At 49.0% G+C, this 26,307-nt stretch overlaps 3 protein-coding genes across 7 annotated transcripts in view; 1 reads left to right on the forward strand and 2 right to left on the reverse strand.

Moving 5' to 3' along the window:
• The window catches only part of Tulp3 (TUB like protein 3), a 37,769-nt gene extending 31,427 nt beyond the window's left edge, over positions 1-6,342 (reverse strand). Inside the window, exon 1 of one of the 3 annotated variants that reach the window (XM_052720358.1) lies at positions 6,224-6,342. In XM_052720358.1, coding sequence (XP_052576318.1) covers positions 6,224-6,264 — 41 coding nt within the window. In that variant the 5' untranslated portion in view covers positions 6,265-6,342. The remainder of the gene's footprint in view (positions 1-6,223) is intronic. The other 2 variants (XM_052720357.1, XM_052720361.1) reach the window with 2 other exon arrangements.
• A 1,446-nt stretch (positions 6,343-7,788) lies between these two features.
• On the reverse strand, positions 7,789-12,965 carry Rhno1 (RAD9-HUS1-RAD1 interacting nuclear orphan 1). 2 transcript variants are annotated; one of them, XM_052720744.1, is made up of 3 exons: positions 12,837-12,965; positions 9,588-9,839; positions 7,789-8,624 (listed from the first exon to the last, which is right to left on the reverse strand). In XM_052720744.1, the coding sequence occupies exons 2-3, from the start codon at positions 9,753-9,755 to the stop codon at positions 8,076-8,078; spliced, it is 717 nt and encodes a 238-aa protein (XP_052576704.1). In that variant the 5' UTR covers positions 9,756-9,839; positions 12,837-12,965; the 3' UTR covers positions 7,789-8,075. The 2 variants fall into 2 exon arrangements, with proteins under 2 accessions (XP_052576704.1, XP_052576703.1); XM_052720743.1 differs by having other exon boundaries at positions 9,588-9,859; positions 12,837-12,948.
• Positions 12,966-13,994: 1,029 nt separating this feature from the next.
• Foxm1 (forkhead box M1) lies at positions 13,995-26,241 on the forward strand. 2 transcript variants are annotated; one of them, XM_052720741.1, is made up of 8 exons: positions 13,995-14,109; positions 16,420-16,968; positions 17,941-18,092; positions 20,407-20,598; positions 22,294-22,422; positions 23,338-23,382; positions 23,927-23,999; positions 24,155-26,241. In XM_052720741.1, the coding sequence occupies exons 2-8, from the start codon at positions 16,464-16,466 to the stop codon at positions 25,357-25,359; spliced, it is 2,301 nt and encodes a 766-aa protein (XP_052576701.1). In that variant the 5' UTR covers positions 13,995-14,109; positions 16,420-16,463; the 3' UTR covers positions 25,360-26,241. The 2 variants fall into 2 exon arrangements, with proteins under 2 accessions (XP_052576701.1, XP_052576702.1); XM_052720742.1 differs by having other exon boundaries at positions 23,930-23,999.
• The last annotated feature ends 66 nt before the right edge of the window (positions 26,242-26,307 follow it).

The raw sequence follows: 26,307 nt of genomic DNA on the forward strand, positions 1-26,307 counted from the left end.
TCCCCCCTATATCCTACCTTCCATTCCCCCTAGACTCTTTAGAAGATTGTGTGTGTGTGTGTGTGTGTGTGTGTGTGTGTCTCGGTACCCACAGACACCAGACAGAGCATCGGATTGCCCTGAGGAAATTACAGGGAGTTGTGAGCCACCCAATCTGTTGGAGGTCCTCTGGAAGAGCAGCAAGTGTTCTCAACCACTGAGCCATCTCTCCAGTTCACTTACTATCATTATAACCCAGGACAGGAGGCGTTCACTTAATGTGTTTTATTACACTTGAGTGTGTGTGGGGAGGGGCACATGTGCCAGAGTACGCACATGGAGATCAGAGGACAACTGATAGGCTTTGTTTCTTTCTTGGGTCTGGAGGATCGAATTCAAGTCATGGGGTTTTAGCCTCTAGGTCATCTCAACGGTCCCCTGAACTGTGTTTTTACTACATCATTTATTCACGTAATCTTGGGTGCAGCACTGCCTTTCTTTTTCTTTCTTCCTGTTGTTGGTTATTTTTATTTAGGTTTCACTGTAGATGGTCTCACTATGTTACCCAGGCTGGGCTTAAACTCAGAATGGCTGACACTGACTGGCAGGAACAAACACCAGCACATGGCAGCTCACAGCTATCTGTAAGTCCAGTTCCAGAGGACCTGACATCCTCACACAGCATGCAGGAAAAGCACCAATGCACATGAAATAAAAATAAATACATTTTTAAAAAAAGATGTATCTTGCAGGACATGGTGGCTAACAAGTACAATCCCAGGACTGGGAAAGTTGAGACAGGAGGTTTAAAAGTTCAAGATCAAGGCTAGGTCAGTGCAAATAGTTCAGTTGTTAGAGCAATCCTGGTGACCCATGTGGTGGAAGGAGAGAACAGATTCTCACAGGTGGTCTTCCAGCCTCAACTGCTGCCCCAACACATGCAATAAATAAATAAAGAAACAAATAAATAAATAAGTGTAGTGATTTTTTTAAAAAAAGGGTTAAAGGCCAGCCTATCTATACAAGTGAGCCTCTCTCTCTCTCTCTCTCTCTCTCTCTCTCTCTCTCTCTCTCTCTCACACACACACACACACACACACACACACACACACACACACACACTTTATTCATGTTAAAAGTAGGTTTCAGAGTTTAGATTTATCCTAAAAATCAAAATCATCATGTTTAAGGCTTTAGGTCCAATCTCCAGTGTGCGCGCGCGCGCACGCGCGCGCACACACACACACACACACACACACACACACACACACACACAAAACACAACAAACCACCAAGAACAACAAAAAGCAACATTTAGGGCTGGAGAGATTTAAGAGTACCATGCATGTATGGCTCTTGCAGAGGACCCAAGTTCAGTTCCCAGTACCTACATCAGGTTGTAACTTTAGGGGGATTGGACTCCTCTGGCCTCCTTAAGTACCTGCATAGACACGCACATACACATTAAAAAAAACAAAACAAAACAAAACAAAAACCTTAAAGAAATCAATCAATCAATCAGACAAACAAAAACTCCAGCAAGGATGCTTAACAAGGCAGTCAAGTTTATGTGGAACAGAAAATCATTCCTGGTGAACTGGCTTCTGGGAGAGTCTGGCTTGCTGGAAGCCCCAGCTCTCCTGTGGAGTTGGTCTCTGGCAGAGGAAGTAATTATCTAGGCCCTCCAACCAATCAACACCAGGCTGGGACACAGCTTCAAATTCAAACATTCTCTCTGCTCTGGTAAGAACAAATATTAACTTGTTCCTCCAATGGGTACCGAGGCCAGGAAAACGGCAGTGTTTCCACAGGAAGGTCTAAGGAGCCAGAAATGAATTGTTCTGCTCAGAGCAAAGGACTCTGGCAAAAAGGAATTTGTTACACAATATTCTTTCCTGTCTAGGTTGGATGTGACATTCACCATAAAAAACAAAACAAAACAAAAACAAACAAAACAAAACAAAAACAAACAAACAAACAGAACAAAAACCCTACATGCATGCTAGACACGATTGATAAGACCAGGCAAGGCATAGTTTCCAGCCAAGAATGTTCAGATTTTCCTTCTTTCCATTTTATATTACATGCATGAGTATCTTGCCTGAGTGTGTGTCTGTGCTCCAAGTGTCTGAGGAGGCCAGAGGAGGCTTTGGATCCCTAAGAACTGTAGTCATGGATGGTTGTGAGCCACCATGTAGGTGCTGGGAACTGAACACAGGTGTTCTGTAAGAGCAGTAAGTGCTTTTAACCAGTGAGTCATCTCTCTAGTTGGCGGCGGAGGTGGTGGTGGGGCTCTTTTTAAGTTAAGGTCTCATGTAGGCCAAGCTGGCCTTGAATTTGCTATGTAGACAAACATGACCTTGAACTCCTGTTCTTGGTCGGTCTCTCTCTCTTTCTGTGTGTGTGTGTGTGTGTGTGTGTGTGTGTGTGTGTGTGTGTGTGTGTGTGTAACTATGAGTACATGTTTGAGTCAGGGTTTCACATTGAACCTGGAGATAGGCTGATAGCCAACAGCCCTAGGGATCCCACAGCACTGGGGTTAAGGGAAATCACATTTGGTGTGGTGGGTTAAGATGGGGTCTCCCTCTTGCCCGCCCCCCCAAGGCTCCTTGCTGCAGGCTGCATTGGGTGAGCTACCTGAAGCAGTGCTGGAGAGCTCCCGGGTAGTGATGAAGAGGGAAAGCTGGCGGGATGACCAAGCTAGCTACTACCCAGGCCCAGAACCAAGTCTTTTCACCCCAACATCCACCCCATCTATGATCTGTTGGAGCATGTGAAGGGGGTGAACCTACAGATAAAAAACAGCAGGACCTCCACCTCCATGACACAGGACAATAGAATATCCAAGAGGAGCCCCATAGAGAGCCCCTTATTGGTGGTGTAGCGGAAGCCAGAGTCGCTAAGCCAGACCAATGACTTGTAGCAATGAACACCTGCAAGTAAAGATGAATGGACTAAAGGGTAAACTGTGTGACCCAAGGGGCCACACTGCAGCTTCCATGACAAGATTCATTCTCTCTCTCCCTGTGTGTGTGTGTGTGTGTGTGTGTGTGTGTGTGTGTGTGTGTGTGTTTCTATTTTGTTTATTTTGCTTGGTTTTTGTTTTTTCTTTTAAATTTGGGGTTTTTTTGGGGGGGTTAGGTTGCAAGGGCAGAGGGCAGATGAGAGGGGATGGGGAAATAAGCGGGAACAGAATGCATGGTGTGAAATCCACAAAGAACCTATAAAAGTGTAAAAAAAAAGGTGGGGGGTCTCCCTGTATAGCCCTGGTTGGCCTGGGGCTCATTATGTAGTTCAAGCTGATCTCAAACTTGCAGCTATGTATAACCACGCTGGGCATACCAATACTTTCCTAGGTAACTCTAGGTCACAAGGTCATGACACACCTTCAATGCTATTAATAACAAGGGCACCCGTGCATATGTACTGCTGGGGTCAAACATAAGGTCTTGGAAATACCAAGTAAGCACTCTGTCCCTGAGCCATACCACCAACTCCAGTATCACTAGCAAAAGTTCAGACAACCTAAATCCCAATGCTAGCTAGCTACTACCCCCGAGGAATCAGCAGCATAGACTGTTCAGGCTCAGCGAAGTTCCTGAGTGTGGTTTTATAGTCTATCTCCAATTTCCATTGCCAATTTCAGACATAAGGAAAAATATTTGAAATTTGCTTGTTAATAATCTTTCAACTTTGTTGAAAGAACTCTGCTTTATTAGGTAAGACAGCCAAACAACTACATAATTCAGAGCAGAAAAAAAAAAAATCCCAGGAAAATTAAAAGTTAGGTGTTACCCACACAACTAAAGGCGTTGATATTAGGGGATCTGTATTCAAGTCTTTCATCAAAAAAGTACAAGAACTGGAAAGATGGCTCAGCAGTGAAGGCTCTTGCCATGAAGATCTGGTGATCAGAGTTGCATCCCCAGACCCAGAACTGACTTCACAAAATTGTCTTCTGACCTCCATATTTATGCTGCAGCAACCTCACTGCCATTCACGAATAATAAGCAACTTTTTGTTTTGATACAGGGTCTCTCTACATAGCCCTGGCAGCACTGGAATTCACTATGTAGGCCAGGCCGGCCTGAACTCACAGAGATCTGCCTGCCTCTGCCACTCAAGTACGGGGACTAAAGGCATTTGAGCACCATGTCCGGTAATAAGCAACCTCTTAAAAAAAAAAAAGTTAAGCCTGAAGCCCGGGCCTCTGTCTTTGGCACAGTAGTGCTGCTCACCTGGAGTCCAAGCAGCAGGGAGGTGGTAGCAGACCACTAAGACTTCGTCATATAAGACTATCTTGAAAAAGCAACAAAATAAGAAAGTGTACAACCTGTACATGCGTGCATCAGGCTTGGTGATCCGTGCCTATCGCAGACACCTGAGGGTCAGGCAGAAGGGTTGAGTTTGGGGCCAGCCTGGATTACCGGATTATCCCGAGAGTCAGTCTTCTCAGTCTCTCTCTCTCAAAAATATTAATGACTAGCTAAAAAGCCAGACTCCTTCTCCCTTTTAGCAACAAATGAGTTAAACAGGAGAGACTGTGACTCACACGGTCCCCTTTGAGGACGACGGAAAATTAAAGAGTTGGTTTGTTTGGAAGGAAATGTTGGAGATGAAGGGAACTTTAAAATTACACCTTAAGAGTCCAGGAGATGAAAAAAAATAATCTGGTCCCAATTTCAAAGTCAAGTCCTTCTTGGTCCCTAAAGTCATGAGTCATGGGAGGCAGAGGCAGACAGATCTACATGAGTTCGAGGTCAGACTGATTTAAATAGAGAGTTCCAGTCTGACCATGGCTACATAAGAAGACCTGTCTCAAAACAAAACAAACCAAAAACTGAAACCAACAACAAAAACGAATAAAAATAAAATCATATCCCCATGAAATTTACTTCTCTAAAATCATTCAGTTAAAACTAAATCCCCCAATTCTTTTCGTTTGTTTTGTTGCTGTTTTTGTTTTTCGGGTTTTTTTTGTTTTGTTTTTTGTTTTTGTTTTTGTTTTTTCCAAGACAGGGTTTCACTGTGTAGCCCTGGCTGTCCTGGAACTCAGAGAGATCTGTCTACCTCTACCTCCTGAGTGCTGGCACTAAAGGCATGCACTATCACCGCCTGGCGATGTCATCTGATTTTAATCAGAGACGCTGAATACTAAGTTTAATAACCCCACCTTACACTCGTAAATGTATTTTTTTGTTCTCAAAAGGGGGGGGCGTGTAAACAAATTTCAGAGAGCAGCTATTATGTTTATAGAATTTACCTGATGAAAGACGAAAACAGCTCAGCTTTGGGAGGCAGAGGTGGAGGATCAGAAGTTCAAAGTCAACCTCATTAGCAAGTTTGACGGGAGCCTAGTTGTGGGGGTGGGGTGTGTTCCTATTCCGACATCTTTGTAACATTTTAAAAGATGGTTTCGAATCAGTTAAATACTAGTTTTAACATCAGACTGCATCCTTACACGCCAAGTCTTTATTTGCTGTGGTAATGGGATAGTAAACGAAGAATGCAGTTGAAATGTTTGATTTCAACCCTCAGACAATGGAAAAGTTTTGAGCCGATGATTTCACAAGGCCCCCCCCCCATTAACTTTTCGTTAGTCCAGCTGACGAAAAACGAGCAGACTGAGACTGCAGCCCATTTGTTTTCCCAGGATCACCCTGTGGACCAGGCAAAAAGAGGGGTCCTGGCAGAGAAACGGGGCACAAACAAGAGGTATGAAACAGTCTAAACTAAGACAGACCATCCTGAATAAGAGAACTCTGAAACTCAAGGAAGAGAGAGAGAGAGAGAGAGAGAGAGAGAGAGAGAGAGAGAGAGAGAGAGAGAGAGAGAGAGAGAGAGAGAGAGAGAGAAACAGTTTTGCATTTTCAGCCCTCGGACTCCGTTCCAGAATTCCGCAATGACTGCCAAAAGCAACGGCCTTGGAACCAATTAACCATCACCCGCGACCTTCCGCTTCGACTCCCAGGAGGGACCTCGTTCCACCACCTCAGTTTTGACTCTACTCCAGAGAGACACAGTGAAGGGCGAACGCATTGCAAGTGAGGGAATCGGAGACCCTGGGGGAGCAGGGCGAGCTGGTCCGGGGGAAACTCCAAGGGAGCGGCACGAGAGAGAGTGCTGGCGGCGCGGGATGCACAGCGCCCGCCCATCCTGGGGACCCGATCCCGGCCCCCGCCGTCGCCCGCCCATCCCGGAGACCCCACCCCGCCCTTCCACCGCCCTCGCCCCCTCCCCTGACCTGTCCGCGCCGGGTCCCGGTGCGCAGCGCGCCGCCTCCATACCCGCCCGTCCGGTGGCATCAGCGTCCAGACCCCGAGTCACCGCCGCCGCCGGGCTGGAGAGGATGGAGGAGGTCGGGCCCCGCCCCTGGCAACCACACCCCGCACTGTCGCCGACGCCCATTGGTCCGGTGCCCGCCGCTCCCCTCTCACTGGCTAATAGCGCCAGCCGCGATGCTGGAGGGTTTCCAGGGGGCGGGAGACACCAGGAGGCGAAGGCGCGTGCGCCAGAGCGGGGTGCGGCCCCCCGGGCTGGGTCCCAACTGGCCCTCCGGGGCGCCTCCTTGTGTAGCAATGAGAACACCCAGGGTGCTGCCAGGATTGTGGTCCAGGGGTTTGCAAACCTCTGCCGCCAGAAGCCTCGCAAGCTGACCCGCCTTCAGGCTTCCACACTAGACGTCACCCAAAACCCCACTGAGGGACCCCTACCTGGGGACCACATATGCTTATCCCGTAAGTGTAGCTGCTAAGCCTGTCCTCTCTGCAGTAGATCATGCCTCCAGCCATCAGTTCCTTTCTGGTTCTGGTCCCTATAGGACTTTCTGACCAGTGCTATTGCTTGTAGACTTAAATTAGTAAGGCCTAAGCTACCACACTGATGTTGAATACAGATTTTCACTTAAAAAAAATATTGATGTATTCATTTAGAGACAAGATCTTACTACATAGTCTGGCTGGCCTGGAACTCAGCGATCCGACTGCCTCTGCCCCCTAGTGCTGGAATTAGAGGCATGGCGCCACCATGTCCCAGGCGTGTATGGATGTTTTGCCTACACGTATGTCTGCATACCATATGCATCCCTGGTGCCCAAGGCTGTCAGATAGAACCTGTGCCTTCTGGGCATCTGGGGCTCATAACCCCTGAGCCACGTCTCCAGGCCCCAGAAATTAACTTTTGAAAACTAGGAAATTAGTTCATACATAGAATAGGAGAGCAGAACACTGCACTCCCTTAGCCTGCTCCCTGGTTGCTTCATTTTTTTGTGCTTCAAATTCTAACCCATATAAGGGGCAGCATAAATTCTGTTTGGGCTAGTAGGGGCTGGATGCTAAATGAGAAGGGCTGAAAGAGATGCTGTGGTATGAATAAGAGGACCACTGAGACACTTGTTAGTGGGGGGGGGGCGCAGCACCTCCAAACTGATTACTAGAACATGCTCTTCCACTTTATGTACACACAGTTACTCTACCATATGTGATACCACCATATTCTTTCACTGTAAACAGAATCTCAAACCGCAAACCTATTCATCTGTCCCCTACCTCTCCTGACCCTACTGTATTCATCAACACAGGGCTTGTGGCCCTTTGGGCAGAAGGGCCACAGTTGTAAGGGAGCTGTCAACCATTAAAAACTAGAGTTCACTCTGATTCTCTCCATCAGTGGAAGCTGTCACTGAGCCTCACGATCAGTACCAAAAAATGTGGAATGAATCAAGTTTGAGGCAGAAGCCTAATCGGCACCGACCTTTTATAGAGGGGCCACACCGCTGCATTACTGATAAAAGTAGGGGTCTCTAAAAACTCGGGGCAGCCATTTATTTACAAACATTGTAAACAGTACAAGATACTTTAGAGGTTTAAACAGTTCGTATGAGTAAAATACCAGCAGTTCATGACACTAAATTCAACTCTTCTCGATATGAGGTGGCTTAAAAAGCCAATCTAGAAACCGACTTCCAACTCCAGGCCTCCGGCTAAGTCTCCCTCCTGTTGGTGTCCACTCCATTTCATCCTTTCAAGCCAGAGAAGAGACTTTAGAGACGACGACCATCAGCAGCTTTGAGATGAACTGAAGTCTGTGACATCCAGTCAGATCTTCACAAGGAACTGGCTCTTGTCCAGCTTCCCTTTCTCCTTAAGGTAAGCAAACAGGTGCCTTCTGCGTCTCCATGTGACCTTTATCCCATACTTCTCCTCAGGGGTGTCCTTAACCAGAACAGGCCCAGGCTCTGGGCTGTTGGGAGTTGTAGGGCCAAAGATGCATCCTGCAAGGCTGTTTTCCTTCTGATCTGGGGAAACGGGATCTTCTCTCACAGATGATCCCGGGGTCTGGATATCAGGGGGCATGAACACGTGAGATAAGCTTTGAAGTGCATGCCCTGACAGTTCCCCACAGCTCTGGGGACTGAGCAGTGGCACTAAAGGCCTTCTGGGAGTGTCCTTTTCTGCTTGACAGGGCTCTTCTCTGTTCAAGGATATCAACAATGTCTCTGAACTGGAAGATGGTGGACTCTCGAAGGTTAGACGTGGGAACTTACAGGTAGATCTCCGAGTTAAGTGCCTTGCCTGGTCTCGGGGACGATGTTTCCGGTGTGCTGGAAACTGGCTTTCAGCTTTTGTATCAAACTGAGGTAATACCTGTGCATAAAAGAAAAAAACGGGCGGGGGTGGTAGGTCAACTATCAAAGAAACTACATCCAATGGACAGAATCCTTTATTTTTGTCCAGAATCGTGAGGACTCACTATAATAAAACCAATTATGTGATGAAATACTAAGAAAACAGTTTTGGACCAGCTATCCAATCCCTCTGCCTTTCATGTTGCTCCTGGAGAACAGAGGAGATGAGGTATTTCTCATCACCACACGACACTACTGTGGCTTGTTTAACTGTCTGTCCTTAAACTTCATGAGAGCAGGGCTGGAAGGATCTTTGGGGGTAGAACCCATGCTTAGGACACTCAGCAGTTCAGTCCTCAGCGACACAAAGCCCTCAATAGGACAGACTCATCCCCAACCCCAGCAGAGTGCCTGGCAAGAAGGTCTTCAGCAAATAACGAATGGCAGCTCCAAGAACAGGAAGTGAGACTGTTCAGAAACAGGATCTGGTACACCGTGTTTATTCAATCAATGCTATGGATTTTTTCCTTTTCATTTTAGACAGTCTCACCACGTAGTCCAGGCTGGCCTTTAACTTGAGATCCTTCTGCCACAGCCTCTCAAATGCTAGGATTACAAGTGTGCCCCATAATGCCATTTTTAAAGGATTTTCTCCCTAAGGTTCAGTCCATTTGGCCATAGAGTACCTAGTACTTTTCACATGAGTTACAGGAAATAATCTCATTTATAAGCTTGTTGTTTTTCTAGCTTCTTTACCCAGCTACTGGGTAGTGATGTTCACTCAGAACTTTTCCAGAAGAACCTGGCAGGGAAGACTCCAATTCTGTATAACATGTATTCTGGATTGAATGAAGAAAAGTAGATATACCAGATGGGTCAGGTTACCACAGCCAGAAAGAGTAACTGCTGCCCTGTCCCTGCTCCAAGACGATTAACAGTCAGTATTCTGAAAAGCTAACATGGGAAAGGTCAAAGGACTTACCCAGGATGTGATGGTGCCCTGATCAATGGGCTTGCTGGGCACCTGTACAGTGTGGGTAATGGGCTGCTGGAGAGAGTCATAATGGTGTTTGGGGCCCTCCAGTGGCTGTTGGTGGAATAGCAGCTGGGCTTTGCGGGACTGTCTTTGGAGTCTCTTTTTGGGAGGCATCAATAGGTAAATGAAGAGCAATTAGTAACCACATGATGCAGGTTGCCTTCCTGGTCTGGGTCGGGGTCCAGCTGCAAATCATTCCTGTAGAGAAGAAACAAAAGCTGGGAGAAAATCACATGGGTGATTCCCCTGTCCTTCATGACACATATTTGTCAGTCTACCAAAAACGACCATTCAGACCTCCCGCTGTGAGGGAAAGTTTCCTATACCACCTCACGAAACACATTATCTCAACAACACTCATTCAGTAAACAGCTGCTGAACTTACATTACTGTGTCGTGCTGAGCACTCGGAATTAAAGATGGACAAGGACTTACTCAACAGTCACTTACTAAGTATCTGTAGTGATATAGAGGTCCCTGTTTTCGAGGAGCTGGGGTTGTAGCGCAGTGGCACAGCACTAGTCTAAAATGCAAAAAGCCTTAGGTTCAATCCCCAGTACTGCCTAAAAGAAAACGTGAAAAAAAGAGAAGGAAGGGAAGGAGCTGCTGGAGTTTAAGAGAAGGAAACAGTGCCGGCGGCGGTGGCGCAGGCCTTTAATCCCAGCGCTCGGGAGGCAGAGCCAGGCGGATCTCTGTGAGTTCGAGGCCAGCCTGGGCTACAGAGCGAGATCCAGGACAGGCACCAAAATTACACAGAGAAACCCTGTCTCGAAACACAGAGAGAGAGAGAGAGAGAGAGAGAGAAGGAAACAATTACACTTTGGGATAATACGGTTTGCTTCAACTCACTTCAGGTTTTCTAGGTGAGAAAACACCTAGCCTGGGAATGAAGAGCTGGGAGAAGCAAAAGGCAAGAAGGTCACTCCAGGCTGAGGAATGCCACATGCAAGGATGGTTATAGCTGGGCATGGGGGAACACGCTCAATTATCCTAACTGGGGCAAGAGGATCAGGAGTTCAAGTCCAGCTTGGACTATGCACAAAAACCTTGTCTCAAAAGCCACACCACACCGGGTGTGGTGATGCATGCCTATAATCTCAGTACTTAGGAAGGGAGGATGGAGGATCAGGAGCTCAAGGTCATCTTTGGTTAGTTTGAGACCAGCCTGAGTTACATGAAACCTGAAACAACCAAAAAGCTGTCCTGTGAATTCAGAGAATTACAAGCTCATGGGAGACAGAGCATGAAAGACAGCTCAGCGGCAAAAGAACTTGCCTCAAAAACCAAGGACTTGAGTGTGATCCCCAGAACTCACAAAAAAGTAGAAGGCCAAAACCAATTCCCAAAAGATGTCCTGTGACACCCACGTGTGGTGTGTGTCCCCATCACTCACACACGATGTCAGTACCTGTGAGGCTGTGAATGTCTAGCTAACAAATAAAAAGGGAAAAGGTTAGGTGTGGTAACACAGACCTTAAATCCCAGCACTCAGGAGGCAGATCTCTGTGAGTTCGAGGCCAGCCTGGTCTACAGAGTGAGTTCCATGACAGTGGGGGATACACAGGGAGCCCATTTTAAAAAATATTTTTCAAGGAAGGAATGACAACAATAAGAAGAAAAAGATTAGACACTGTGTCAACGTTGGGTCAGGAAAACCAGGTGAGGCCAAATGAGTGTGGAGTTGGGTTGGGTAGTCACTAGAGATTTTCAAGCAGGAGTTTGTGACCAATCACATCCAGGTTTTGTTAAAAAAAAAAATCACCTGGGGGCTGGAGAGATGGCTCAGTGGTTAAGAGCACTAGCTATTCTTTCAGAGGATCTGGGTTTAATTCCCAGCACCCACATGGCAGCTCACAACTGTCTGCAACTCCAGTTCTAAGGTACCCCACACCCTCATATAGACATACATAAATGTAGGCAAAACACCAATGCACATAAATAAAACAAATAAAAAAATCACCCCCAGATTCTCTAGACTCTAAAGAGAAGTCAACTAGTCAAACAACAAGCCCCATATACTTACCACCCAGCCAGTTCACTACTGACCATCTGTACCCATCAATTTCCCTACCCTTGCATGGCTTTGAAGGAAATACATTCTTTTTAGTTTTCAGGTTTAACCTCACCACGTTAAGCAATAACTGTACCATTTGGCTATATACTGGCCCTCTTATAATTATTTTGACTTTTTTGAGACAGGGTCTCACATAGCCTAGGCTGGCTTCAAATTCACATTAGCCTCTGCCTCCCCAGGTGCTGGGGTTACAGGCACGTCTCACTGCACTGGGTGCTTTTTCTGTTGCTGTCATAAAATACCCCGAGGAAAGCAAGTTAAGAAAGAAAGGGCGCCAGGGTGGTGGTGGTGCACGCCTTTAATCCCAGCACTCGAGAGGCAGAGGCAGGCGGATCTCTGTGAGTTCGAGGCCAGCCTGGGCTACAGAGTGAGATCCAGGACAGGCTCCAAAGCTACACAGAGAAACCCTGTCTCGAAAAACCAAAAAAAAAAAAAAAATTAGAAGAAAGAAAAGGCTATTTTGGTTCACAGTTCCAGGGTACAGTCCTGTGTGTTGGGGAAGTCATGGCAGCCGGGACTTGAAGGCAGCTGGGCACACACTTTAGTAGGCAGGAAGCCGGTGAATGTGCTCAGCTGGTTTTCTCCCTTTTAGTGAGTCCAGGTCCCCAGCCCACAAAATGGGAGTACCCCCATTCAGGGTGGGGTCATCCCACCTCAACCTAATCTAGATAATCTCTTACAGGCATGCCCAAACAAAAATGTTAAATCAGGTTTTGACTCACTTCTGCTCAACCTTTGCTTATTTTTATTTATTTTGAGATAGTCTCATGATGTATCTTTGGCTGGCCTGGAGCTGGCGATGTACACCTGGCTGGCCTCAAATTCACAGATAGCCAGCTGCCTCTGCCTCCTGGGTGTTGGGATTAAAGGTGTGCACCATCACTCCGATCTTATTTTTCAGACAGGGTCTCACTGTATAGCCCAGACTAGCCTCTAAATCGAGATCCTTTCGCCTCACCCCGGGATTATTGGTATGTGCCACATGCCTAGCTACTTACAACTCTCGATTCGTTTCCTTTAATTATTAGGTAAGGACAAAACTCAGTAGGGCTGCAGGCCCGGCTTCCTGACTCATCGCATACCGCATTCCTGCGCCTCAGTTCAAATCCCTTCGTACTCACCAGGCCTCCCCGAGGCAAAGCCGCCTTTGGTGATTATTCTATCTGCTTCGAAGGTTTCCCTCCCTTCTGTGTCATGGGTAACAGATCTTAGACCGCGCCTCAGTCAGTTCATTAAAGGGGGGAGGGAGGGAGGGAGGGAGGGGGGAGGGAGGGAGGGAGGGAGGGAGGGAGGGAGAGAGAGAGAGAGAGAGAGAGAGAGAGAGAGAGAGAGAGAGAAGAGAGAGAAGAGAGACAGAGAGAGAGAGAGAGAGAGAGAGAGAGAGAGAGAGAGAGAGAGAGAGAGAGAGAAGAGAGACAGAGAGAGAAGAGAGACAGAGAGAGAGAGAGAAGAGAGACAGAGAGAGAGAGAGACAGAGAGAGAGAGAGAGAGAGACTTCCCTGTCCTAAGTCAAGATTTTCTCATTAAAATAAATATTCAAAATATCACAGAAAGCTGCGGGAGGGCCAGCCAGTGACCCCAGCTACTCCGAAGGCGGAGACACGAGGATCGAGAATTCTACACATGGGGAGACCTTGTGTCACACAAAACCCAGCGGCCTCTAACTTGTTCCTCTGTAGCTAGAATTTCTACGGATCTGTTGATCTCATTCTGTGCTCCCTCTCCAGCAGACGGTGGGCCCGGGGAAGGGCCGCCCCGGGCCGCCCGGGTCTGCCGCGGTGCCCTCCCACTCCACCAAGTGTGTAAATAAGTGAAACATCTGTCTCCCTCGCGGCCGGGCGGACGGGGGCGGCAGGCCACGGCCAGGGGCGGGGCGTAGGGCCGGTCACCGCGGTCGGGCGACACGCAGCACCGAGGCTGGTGTCGGGTCGGGGACCCGGGAGGGGCAGCGCGGGTCGCTAACCGGGGTGAGTGACGTGCGCCGCTCCGGAAGGAAGTCGCCCACCGCGGCTGGGAGGGCCGGGGCGGAGCAGACCGCTCGCTGGCCGCCGCCCGCCCGCGCGTCCCCCGCGTCCCTCCCGCCGCCCCACGAGCCCCGGGGCCGCCTTACCCCGCCCTCCCGGCCGCGGCCGCCGCTCCTCCGGACGCCGAGCGTTCGGGGCCGGAACCCGGAGACAAGCCGGTGCCGATTGGCGACGCTCCGTCACGTGACCGCAACGCTCCGCCGGCGCCAATTTCAAACAGCGGAACAACTGAAAGCGGCGCTGCGGGACCCACCCCCCGGCCCGGGCTCCCCCCCCACCCCGCCCCGGGCTCCCCACCCCAGGCCGTCCCTCCGGGACCCGCCGCCCGGGCCCTGCCTCGGCCCCGCGTGGAGCAGCCGCGGCGTGTGAGGTGAGTGGGGTGCAGAAGGAAGTCCCGGGCCCGGCCGGGTCAGGGGAGGGCTGGGAGCCGGGACTGCCGGGGCTGCGGGGCGCGAGGGGGTGTTGGGGACCGCCGGGAAGAAAGTCTGAGCCGCCGGCTCGGCCTTCCCGCCGCGTTCTCCGAGCACCCCGGGCACCCAGGGCACAGACGTGCCCTCGGAGTCTGCACACGCAGTCCAGCCCTGATGCAGGGCGGGATCCGAGCTGAGTGTTGCAAGGGTCCCGGTTCAGGGTGGAGAATGGGGTCCACGGGGGTGACTGCGAGTCCCGTCCGGTTAGAAGGTACTGGGCATATTAGGAAGAGACTGGTCAAAGAGAAATACCCGGTGGGGGTGGGGGGGTTTGCTACTTGATTGGGGTGGGGCGCAATGTGAAGCAAAATGAAAACTGAGATTTGAAGGTAGAGAAAACGAAATATAAAGGAAAGGAAGCCACAGGGTGGAAGGGACCTGAGAACTCTAAGCAGCTGGCAAATGTCAAAAATGTGTCATCCTTTTTTGGCAGGTGTCCTTAAAAAATAAAAGACAGCTGGTTTCTCTGTTTCTCAAAGGACCTCAATAACTTAATAAGTTATTTTATATATCTATAAAAATCTATGAAATGCTTCTTCTAAAGAAAAAACTACTTCCTTAGCATTTCAAAGCCTTTAGCATAGCCAGGCATGGTGGCAAACGCCCGTAATCTCAGCATTTACAAAGGCGGAGGTCAAATTATCAGCAGTTCAAAGCCAGCCTGGGCTACATGAGACTCTGTCTCAAAAATAAAAGCTACCTGAAGCATATTAATGATCGCTCATTTTAGTAGGCAGGAGATGGGTGTTACAATCTTACTTTTGAAGCAGAAAATTAAGGTATATAAAGTAACACACTTACAAAGCTAAAATGCCATAAATACTTGCAAGTACTGAGGTGTCACTGTGCAAATGTTTTGCAGATTTTGAAAGGAAATACACTTTAAAAAATTAACGTAATGGGCTGGAGAGATGGCTCAGTGGTTAAGAGCTCTTGGTGCTGTTCAAGTTTTTTGGTTTTTTTTTTTTTAAATTAATGCAAGAGAACTGGGGATTTTATTGTAGAGCATTTACCAAGCATCCACAAAGCCCCAGGTTCAATCCTCAGCACTACGAAAACCTGGCATTGTGGCCACACCTGTGATTCTAGCAGGTGGAGGCAGGAGAATCAGAAATGTAAGGTCAGCTGCATTGTTTGAGACCAACCCAGGCTAGAAGAGACTATGTCTCCTCCCAAAAAAGGGCACTGGGGTATAGCTCAGTGGTAGAGTCCCTGCGTTCAATCACCAGTACTGGAAATGTGAAATAAAGGACCGCACAGCTTTGCTGTGGACCTTAAATAGGGAAGTTTCCACCCTTTGAGATCTTGCACAGGTGCCTCTGACTGAACCTGGGACCTGCAGATGCAAACGTGCCAAGGCTTTATCAAAGAATGGGTGGCAGGATCAGGGTTTTGTCAGGACTCCTAATCGCCCCTTGTCCGTCCACTCTCTGGTTTTTCATGCCTCTCTGTAGTCGTTAATTCTGGGGGACTGTGGCAGCATTTCCACATTGTTACAGATGTCTTCTCACGTATTCTCTTGACCACACATTTAAAAAAAAATGTTTTTACATGATTCTTGGGAGGGTGCCCACATGCCACTGCACAGATGTGGGGGTGGGAGAGCATCCAGGAGTTGGTTCTCCCTTTCACCATTGTGGTCCCCGGGATCGAATTCGGGTGTCAGGCTTACAGCAGGCCACTTAACTCACTGAGCCGTCTTGCCAACCCCAAAACAATCTGGGTTTTTGTTTGTTTGCTTTTTTGAAGTACTGGGAACTGAACCTAGGGCCTTGCGCGAGCTAAGCAAACACTCTGTCACTAAGTTATATTATATCCCTGACCTGGCCAAACTTTCTTAAGCTTCCAGGATCATTGACTCTAATTCAGTCCCATGTTCCTCTCTTGAATTGCTTGTTTGCTGTAATTTTTAGCTTTCCTTGCGCAGTAGTAGGGCTTTATTTATTTGGGTTTTGTTTTGTTTTTTTGAGACATGGTGACCTTGAACTCACTATCTGGCAGAGGCTGGCCTTGAACCTTGTAGGTTCTGGGATTACAAGTATACAACAAATACAGCTACTGTGTTATTGTCTGAGGGCTTGACAGAGGTCCAGGCAGCATTCCCCTTGGGCCTCTGAGCTTCTGCTTTTGGCCATACATGCAAAGGATCACTTCCAGTTTGTCTCAGCTCAGCAGGTTTGTGATACCAAGCTTCTCCTTGCCCTCTGCAGGGTCAATGCTTGTGATTCTCAATGGAGAGTGAGAGCACAGCTTCATGATGAGAACCAGCCCCCGTCGGCCACTGATTCTCAAAAGACGGAGGCTGCCCCTTCCTGTTCAAAATGCCCCAGGTGAAACATCAGAGGAAGAAGCAAAGAGACTCCCTGCCCAGCAGGAGCCTACTCAAGCACAGGCCTTCCAGGAGGTGGCAGAGTCCAGTTCTTGCAAGTTTCCAGCTGGAATTAAGATTATCAATCACCCCACCATGCCCAACACACAAGTGGTGGCCATCCCCAACAATGCCGATATCCAGAGCATCATCACAGCACTAACTGCCAAAGGGAAAGAGAGTGGTAGCAGTGGACCCAACAAGTTCATCCTCATCAGCTCTGGGGGAACCTCATCTCATCCTCCTGGTCCCCAGCCTCAAGCCCAAACCAGCAATGATTCCAGGAAGACAGAAGTGATCACCGAGACGTTGGGACCAAAGCCAGCAGCTAAGGGTGTGCCTGTTCCCAAGCCGCCTGGAGCCCTTCCAAGGCAAAGACAGGAAAGCTGTGGTATGTGGTCTGCAAGGCAAAGGGTTGGGGAGGCTGGCCCTTCTCACTGGCAAGACTGCCTGCAGTCTGATCCTGATGTCTGTGATAGACAGGAATCTAGGAGGGACCAAGGCAAAGGCTTGCTTTTCTTTATTCCGAAACTTTGAGCTGACCATCTGGGCATTGTTGAAAGGGTTACAATAATGTAGCATTCCCATCACTCTCTATATATTGGAAAAAGATTTGTTGATTGGCTGGTTGGTTGGTTTGATTTATTCTTTGTATTGACTTGTGTCTTAGTCACTGTTCTATTACTGTGAAGAGACACCACGCCCAAGGCAACTCTTACGAAAGAAAGCATTTAACTGGGAGCTTGCTTATGGTTTTAGAGGTTTAGTTCACTGTGATCATGGTGGGGAGCATGGCAGCATTTAGGCTGGCACTGGAGCAGTAGCTGAGAGCTACATCCTGATCTGGACTGAGATAGAGAGAACCTGGGCCTGGCATGAGCTTTTGAAACTTAAAAGTCCGCTCCCAAGGACACACTTCCTCCAACAAGGCCATGCACGTCTCCTAATCCTTCTGCTCCTTTGAAATAGTGCCACTCACTGGTGCCTAAGCATTCAAATATATGAGCATATAGGGACCATTCTATTCAAACCACCACAACCTATAAGGAAGTAAATCTCCATCTTAAAGGAATAAACTGGAGCCTGAGGAAGAAAAGTGACTTTCTTGTGTAGTTATCCAAAAGTTACCTTGACAGATGCCTAAGGTTCCATCTGGTTCATTGAAATGTAGTTCATTGCTCCTGAATTTCTCAAGTCCATCATGGAGCAGAATAACTTACAGCCACAGCAATTTACCATGTGTCCCCTGCCCCTAAGAGCATATGTGGGTCTTGGAGGGATTATCGCCAGCCATCAATTTTGATGGCGGGCTTCAGGGCATCCGAGAGGCTGCTAATGAAGTTTTGGGTTGTTTTCCTTGTAGCTGGCAGCGAAGCAGCAGGCTGCACGCTGGACAACAGCTTAACCAATATCCAGTGGCTTGGGAAGATGAGTTCTGATGGACTGGGCCCCTGCAGCATCAAACAGGAGATGGAAGAGAAGGAGAATTGTCACCTGGAGCAGAGTCAGGTCAAGGTGAACTGTCTGTCACTCATTATGGAAGTCGAAACTAGTGCAAGGGACCTCTCTTTTTCTTTAAGATTTATTTACTTATCATGTATATAGTGTTCTGCCTTCATGTAGGCTTGTAGACCAGAAGAGGGCAACAGATCTCACTACAGATGGTTGGGAGCCACCATGTGGTTGCTGCGAATTGAACTCAGGACCTCTGGAAGAGCAGCCAGTGCTCTTAACCTCTGAGCCATCTCTCCAGCCCCGTGCAGGGGATTTCTAAGAAGGGAAACGGATCTAGGAGCTGCTGGAGCAGAACATCCAAGTTCTCTTATTGACACTACTTAATGCTTTTCTATGTAATTTTTCTTTAAAAAATTTTTTGGAGGTATTGGAGAGTGAACCCAAGGCCTTGAATATAGTATGTAAGATAGACCACTAGTAAGACTATACCACTAGCTGGGAGGTGGTGGCACACACCTTTAATGGGAGGCAGAGTCAGGCCTGGTCTACACAGTGAGTTTCAGGATAGCCAGGGCTACACAGAGAAACCCTGTCTCCAAAAACAAAAAGCAAACAGAAGACTATGTCACTAAGCTACATTTCCAACCCTTTTTTATTTTTACTTTGAGGCAGGGTCTGGCTAAAACTGACCTTGCTTGGGTCTTCCTGTCTCAGTCTTTTGAGTAGACAGGATTACAACTGTGTGCCACCACACCCAGCTCTGTGACATTTGAATTACTTTACTGTCTAGGATCTCTTAACTGTCTCCATCTGTGGCTCTTGGTTGGCAGGTTCCTGTCTTATGTTATATTTCTCTAGCTCTGGGTTTTATATCCTGGGCTTAATAGCCCTTGGTAGATATTTAGGAAATGATAATCCACTTGGATTTTTCTTTATAATTAATTTTATTTCATATGCATTGGTGCTTTGCCTGCATGTATGTCTGTGTGAGGGTGTCAGGTCCCTGGAACTGGGGTTACAGTAGTGAGCTGCCATGTGGCTGCTGGGAATTGAACCTGGGTCCTCTGAAAGAGAAGCCAGTGCTCTTAACTGCTGAACTATCTCTCCAGTACCCCATTTGGATTTTTAACAGAATGAATTGAGTGTAGCATCATTGATAGACAGTTTTACTAGGAGATACACTATAATATTAATAGCAAAGTGAATTCGATAGGAATTGTATTGTGTTAATTGAACTGTATACTTACACATCTGTGCTTGTAAAGTTACATCTCAGATTTTTAAACTGAATGATCAGATCTTTGTCTAAAACATCCGAATGTGTCCTTTGAAAGCATTTGTCCCACACTTTTGACTGTTTCTTCTATACGACCACTGAAACAGGATGAGCTTACAGCTCATCAGGACTACAAATGAAACTGGGACTTAAGTCCTTCGACCTGCAAGTCTGAAAATGGGCATGGGTTCATACAAATCATCGTGTGGACCCCAGCTAGAGAATCAACTGGAAGAGATTCCTCTTGGTTTTTGTTTTTGAGACGGGGCTCTTATTATGTAGCCTAGGCTAGCTTAGAAAAGGTTATGTAGCTGAGGATGACCTCGAGCTCTCAATCATCCTGCCTTCACCTCCCTAGCGCTGACATTACAGACATGTGCCACCACAACCCATTTTTTTAGGTGGTGCTGGAGATCAAACCCAGGCCTTCATGCATGTTAGGCAAGTATTGTACCAAATGAGCGATGTCTCCAGCATCTAGGCTTCTTCTTAGCAGGCAGCTTATCTTCTGGAAAAGGATGGAAGTGAGTCAGTTAGTTCCTAATTGGTTGGGGCCTAGACTAACATCTGCCTGAACACTGACGGTAAACTTTAATTCCATTATGAAATGGTGGTCTCAAATAAGTTTGTTTTCCTGGGCAGAGGTGGCGCACGCCTTTAATCTCAGCACTTGGGAGGCAGAGGTAGGCAGATCTCTGTGAGTTCAAGGCCAGCCTGGTCTACAGAGTGAGTTCCAGAACTTTGTGTAGCCCTGCAGAGAAATCCTGTCTCGGGAGGAGGGGGAAAGCTTGTTTTTAGTATAGTCTAGAGCAGTGGTTCTTAACCTGTGAGTCATGACCCCTTTGGGTCACATATTGGATATCCTGCATATCAGATATTTACATCATTGATTCATAACAGTAGCAAAATTACTGTTACGAAGTAGCAACAAAATAATTTTATGGTTGGGGGTCACCACAATATGAGAAACTGTATTAGAGGGTCACAGCATTGGAAGGTTGAGAACCACTTCTCCACGGACTGGGGGTAGGGAATGGTTCTCATGAACTCCACTGTGTCGTTCTCTGTTCTCTCCCTTTGGCTTCTTGAACCGCACAGGCTGAGGAGCCCTCGGGAGCATCCACATCTTGGCAGGACTCTGTGTCGGAGAGGCCACCCTACTCTTACATGGCCATGATACAATTTGCCATCAACAGCACTGAGAGAAAGCGTATGACCTTGAAGGATATCTACACTTGGATCGAGGACCACTTCCCCTACTTTAAGCATATTGCCAAGCCAGGCTGGAAGGTATTATGTCCCATAGGCAATGCCAAGGTCATTCTGGTATAACTGTTTCTCACTCTTTGCTTCAGATTGTGTCTTAGTGAAAAATAAGAAAAAACTATGAGCCTCCTGGCCCCCAAGATAAATTTCCTGGAACATCTAGTGGGCAGGGCCTTTTCTTTTTCTCTCTTGTTTGAGAAAGTCTCACTGCATGCTCTAGGCCGGCCTCAAACTTACAGTCTTCCTCAGGAGTAGGTAGGATTGCAAGTGTGTGCTACCATGCCCACCCGGGCAGGTTTGTCTTGCTTTTCATCTCATGCATTGGGACTCAGATGCTCAGGAATAGTGTCAGAACCTGAAGGTGTGTGTGTGTGTGTGTGTGTGTGTATGTGCGCGTGTGCGCGCTTGCGCGCATTCACTTATTGCTTGGGAATGGCAGGCATGTGAAGGTCAGAGGACAGTTTGTTAGAGCTATCTCTCAATGGGAGTTCTGGGATTGAGCTCAGGCTTGGCAGCAGGTACCTTTACCCACTTTTCAGTCCCTTGCATTACACTGAAAACCTTGAGTAGAATGGGATTTGCCAGGCTGGAGATGTAGCTCAGTGGCAGAGTACTTACCTGACGTGCACAAGAGCCCGGATTTGAAGTGGGATTTGCCAGGAACAATGACGTCTGACTCCTGCTTGGACCAGAGTATGACCTCACGTCCTCTCTGCAGCCTGTCCTGTGGTGTCTGCAGTGTAGACAGCTGGACTGCCTGACACACATCTGGGCTGCCTGACGCACACCTGGGCTGCCTGACACACACCTGGACTGCCTGACGCACACCTGGGCTGCCTGACGCACACCTGGGCTGCCTGACGCACACCTGGGCTGCCTGACAGACACCTGGACTGCCTGACAGACACCTGGACTGCCTGACGCACACCTGGGCTGCCTGACGCACACCTGGGCTGCCTGACGCACACCTGGGCTGCCTGACACCTGGCCACGAGTAGCAATGCTTCAGTTGTACTTGGTTCTCACATTGGCATGTTCCTGGATCTCTAAAATCAAATTTCCAATCTCTGAGGTAGGATCTTACTGGGTAACCCAGACTAGCTTTGAACTCTGTATCTTCCTGCCTCGTCTTCTTAAGTACTGGGAAATGGGTGTACACCACCACGTCTAGGCATGGAGATAGTTTTTTCCTGCTGCTGCTCCTGACCTTCAGTGTTTCTCTGTGGACTGTGCAGTGGACGGCAGTCTTCTCACTTGTGATGCCAAAGGGAAAACACGGGGGTCTTGGCTGCCCGGCTTTGTCTGTCTCCATTTTCCCACTCGGGTGAGGAGGCAGAAGTTGCAGGTGTAAAGCTCCTTTTCAGGGTTCTTTTCATCTTAGTCCTGCACTGGGATCGAGAGCAGGAATAGAGAGGGAAACTTCCAGGCTAAGACCTTAAGAGCCCGGAAATAGCTGGATCTGTTTGTAGTTGTTATGGTTTGTTGTTTTTGTAACCAGCTGAAGGGGTGTCGACAGTCTTTATCTCCTGGGGTGGAGGTCTGAGGTTAGCTCTGCAGTGTGGCGTATCAGGAAGGGAGGTGCCAACAGGTGAGATTGCAGGGACCGTGAGCATAGTCTCTGTTGAACACAGTGGGAGACTCTGCGGCCTTTCCCCGTTCACTCCAAGGGTGATGTTCCCGAGCTAACTGAACTGCTAACTGCTTACCTTTCTCTTTCAGAACTCTATCCGTCACAACCTTTCCCTCCACGACATGTTTGTTCGGGAGACATCTGCCAATGGCAAGGTCTCTTTCTGGACCATTCACCCAAGTGCCAATCGCTACTTGACGTTGGACCAAGTGTTTAAGGTGATTGTTCCTGTTTCATCTAGAGAGCCAGAGTTGTTGGTTATAGAGCCTTCTGGAAAGGAGCAGTGTTCCTCCTGACGTTCTCTGATTGAGAGAGAGCTAGAAGCCAGTCAGCCAGTTAATGACTTGCATAATTAATGACTGTTAATGCCCTGAACTCAGGTGACAGATACCGAATGACACTCCTTTGCACTAGACCCGAGCACAAAGAGAACTGTTCTGGTCCAAAATAGAGGAGTCTCTCTCTAACTCCCCTGTAAGTAGACAGTTGTAAGCTTCCAGGTCTCTAATTTGGAGTTCTGATCAGCGAGTCTGGGATGGGCCTAGTGACTGGGGGGAGGGCGTCTGTCAGCACACATGCCCGTGCATGTTTAGAGGCCAGAGGAGGACACTGGGGGTCCTGTTCTACCTTTCTTCGTTTCCTTGGGATGAGGTCTCGTTGAAACTGGAGCCATGCTGATTGTCATGAGCCGCATCCATCCGCCTATCTGCACCCGGCCCTCATAGTGCTGGGGTTACAAGCACATGCACGGCCACCCCGGCTCTATTTTATTGTTTAATGTAGGTGTTGGGGTCTGAACTCAGATCCTTATGTTTCTACAGCAAGCTGTCTCACCCGCTGAGACACCTCTCCAGCCCTGTAATTTGTATTTTCAATCTTGCTCTAAAGAACCCCTTCTCTAAGTCTAGAGACCAGAAATGGAGCCACAGGAACATGTTTTCAGGAAAAAAGTTGTTTTGGGAACTTGTGAGTACCCACAAGGATGCTGTTGCTGTCCTGTTCTTCTGGAAGGGACCATTATCCATGGTGTCCCTTGGCACCCATCAAATAGGTTTCTTCCTAGTCTGGGTAGATTGACCACGTTGGTGGTAACTTCATCTCATTTCTCTCCCTCGATGCCTGGCCGCCACCAGCCACTGGAACCAGGGTCTCCACAATCGCCCGAAAACTTGGAATCAGTAAGATTCTTTTCCTCTGGCTCGGGGCTTGGCCTTACTTCCCTTCACTGCTCAGCATGGCTTTAGTGGGCAGAGAAGTTGTGATGTGGGGAGGGGACTGTGTTTGGCCCCGTGGCTGCTAGCCCTAAACACAGCACCACAAAGGTGTGCTGAGCAGAGCAAAGTGGGCACTGTAGGACCGGCCACTGCAAGGACAAGTGCATGGCACGGGCCTTGCAGGCAGCAGCAGCAGCAGCAGCCTGTTCTCTCAGCCTGCCTTTTCTTTGTCTCTCTGATAGCTGTTGCATTCCCAGGGGGTGGTGAGGAGCATGGGTCGGTGTCGCACTGTCCTGTCCTCATATGTCTGTTGCTGTCCACTTTTCCCTGAGCATGGCTTGACAGATTGTACTTACCCCCATCCGTCATTCAAACTGGCTTTTTCTTTCTGGGTTGTTGGATTCTTTCTGGTTGTTTGTTGGATTGATACCAATTGCATCAGCTCAAGTTGGTGGGGTTCCACGGCCTCCCCTTACCTTACTAGCCCGGATCTCTTTCTCCCCATAAGCAGCAGCAGAAACGACCCAATCCTGAGCTCCGTAGAAATGTGACCATCAAAACTGAACTCCCGCTGGGCGCACGTGAGTATGAGAGTGGGCCTCAGACCTGCCCAATCCTGGTTCTGGGGCCTGTCACCAACTTAAAGGATCTGAGCCCATAGTTAAACGGAGCTTCTGGAGTGGGGAGTGGTGGACCCCTAGCTTTGCTACCTCTGATCTCTTCTGCTTCTTCCTAGGGCGAAAGATGAAGCCACTGCTCCCACGGGTCAGCTCGTACCTGGTGCCCATCCAGTTCCCAGTGAACCAGTCTCTGGTGTTACAGCCCTCAGTCAAGGTGCCGTTGCCTCTGGCAGCTTCCCTTATGAGCTCGGAGCTCGCCCGTCATAGCAAGCGAGTCCGAATTGCACCCAAGGTACTGCTAGGCAACGAAGGGATGGCCCCACTTCCTGCTGCGGGACCGGTGAAGGAGGAGAAACCCCTGCTTGAAGAAGGGCTACTGCCTTTGCTTCCTATTCGGTCCATCAAGGAGGAAGAAACCCTGCCTGGGGAGGACTCGCCACACTTAGAGAGGCCTATCAAAGTGGAGGAGAGCCCTCCCTTGGAAGAGTGGCCCTCTCCATGTGCATCGCTGAAGGAGGCACTGTCCAATTCCTGGGAAGATTCTCCCTGCTCTCCTACCCCAAAGCCCAAGAAGTCCTATTGTGGGCTCAGATCCCCAGCCCGGTGTGTCTCAGAAATGCTGGTGACTAAGCGAAGAGAGAAGAGGGAGGTGAGCCGGTCTCGGAGGAAACAGCACCTTCGCCCACCCTGTCTGGATGAGCCTGAACTGCTCTTCTCAGAGGACCCCAGCACATTACAACCAGCCATGGAGCCCCTACTCCTAGCAGAGTCTTCAGAGCCTGCACCCCAGCTCAGCTGCCCTCAGGAGGAGGGAGGGCCCTTCAAGACCCCTGTCAAGGAGACGTTGCCCATCTCTTCCACTCCTAGCAAGTCTGTACTCTCCAGAACCCCTGAGTCCTGGAGGCTCACACCCCCAGCCAAAGTTGGAGGGTTAGATTTCAGCCCAGTACGAACCCCCCAGGGCGCCTTTGGCCCCTTGCCTGACTCCCTGGGGCTGATGGAGCTGAACACCACACCTCTGAAAAGTGTTCCCCTTTTTGACTCACCCCGAGAGCTCCTCAACTCAGAACCCTTTGACCTTGCCTCTGACCCCTTTAGCAGCTCTCCGCCTCCACATCTGGAGGTCCCCAAGCCAGGCTCCCCTGAGCCACAGGTCCCCAGCCTTTCAGCCAACCGTTCTGTCACAGAAGGCCTGGTCTTGGACACAATGAATGACAGTCTCAGCAAGATCCTTCTAGACATCAGCTTCCCTGGCCTGGAGGAGGATCCTCTAGGCCCTGACAACATCAACTGGTCTCAGTTCATCCCTGAGCTGCGGTAGAAGCAAGGCCTTGCCCTTGCCACTCAAGCTGCCCACTTGTGTGGCTGGAGAGTGCAAGGCTCAGTGTACCCCGAGCCCTCTGAGGGAAGCTAGCAGGCAAGGGCTGAGCTGTGCCCCTTACCTAATTATGCCAAGACAGTAGTCACATCTAAGCCACTGCTGGGACCTGTGCATGCAGTAGGGTCTCCCAGAGAGTCTGAGTCTTCCACTCTCTCTGCTGGTCACCGAAGGGTGGGTGTGACAAAAGCAGTGATGGTCAGGAAGTGCCCAGTAGTCATCTGCTGCTCCTGGCAGGAGAGCCCTGGCAAATGGTGTAAGTTCCCCAGATGGTCCTCTAATTATAAATGTAAGCTTATTTCCTTAGCTCTTCTCTAGAGACTGCCAGGGGTGGGGAGGGTAACACGGGGTTACACTTTGCTTCTGCTTGTGGCCTTTGGGGAAAGGACCTGCGGTGCAGTTTCTTCCACACTTGTGGGTTCTGCTGGAGGCATTTAGACATACAGGTTGGCTTGCCAGGATCCCGCTTACTGCCCTTTCCTGACACCCCCATGTTTCCAAGCCAGTGGTCCTGCAAGAAGAAATCCTGGTGTAAAAGCCTGTTGGATTTGGGTGTAGGGGGGTGGGTGTGCCTGAAGCAAAGCGTGGGTACTCACGTGAGTCCTGTTGGTGTTTGTTTCTCTGATAGTGTTCCTAATCATGCCAGAGAGTCTAGCATTGAGAGCTCAGGCTGAGGCCTGAGACGGAAGAAGTGACCCCTGACCTGCCTGGCTTCCTTAGCTTGTACCTGAGGTTTGCAAAGAGCCACCCTAGGCTCCAATACACAAGCTAGCACGAAAACACTACTGTAACTACCTACTGAATAAAACCCAGGGTGGCACTGCTGGTCTCGAGGAATTGCATGAGGGTGATGGTGGAGACTGGAGATGGTGGGCAAGGCCTTGCACAGAT

This window comes from Peromyscus californicus, unplaced genomic scaffold (assembly GCF_007827085.1).
Source record: "Peromyscus californicus insignis strain IS unplaced genomic scaffold, ASM782708v3 Scaffold_6__1_contigs__length_162567912, whole genome shotgun sequence".
Taxonomy (NCBI): domain Eukaryota; kingdom Metazoa; phylum Chordata; class Mammalia; order Rodentia; family Cricetidae; genus Peromyscus; species Peromyscus californicus.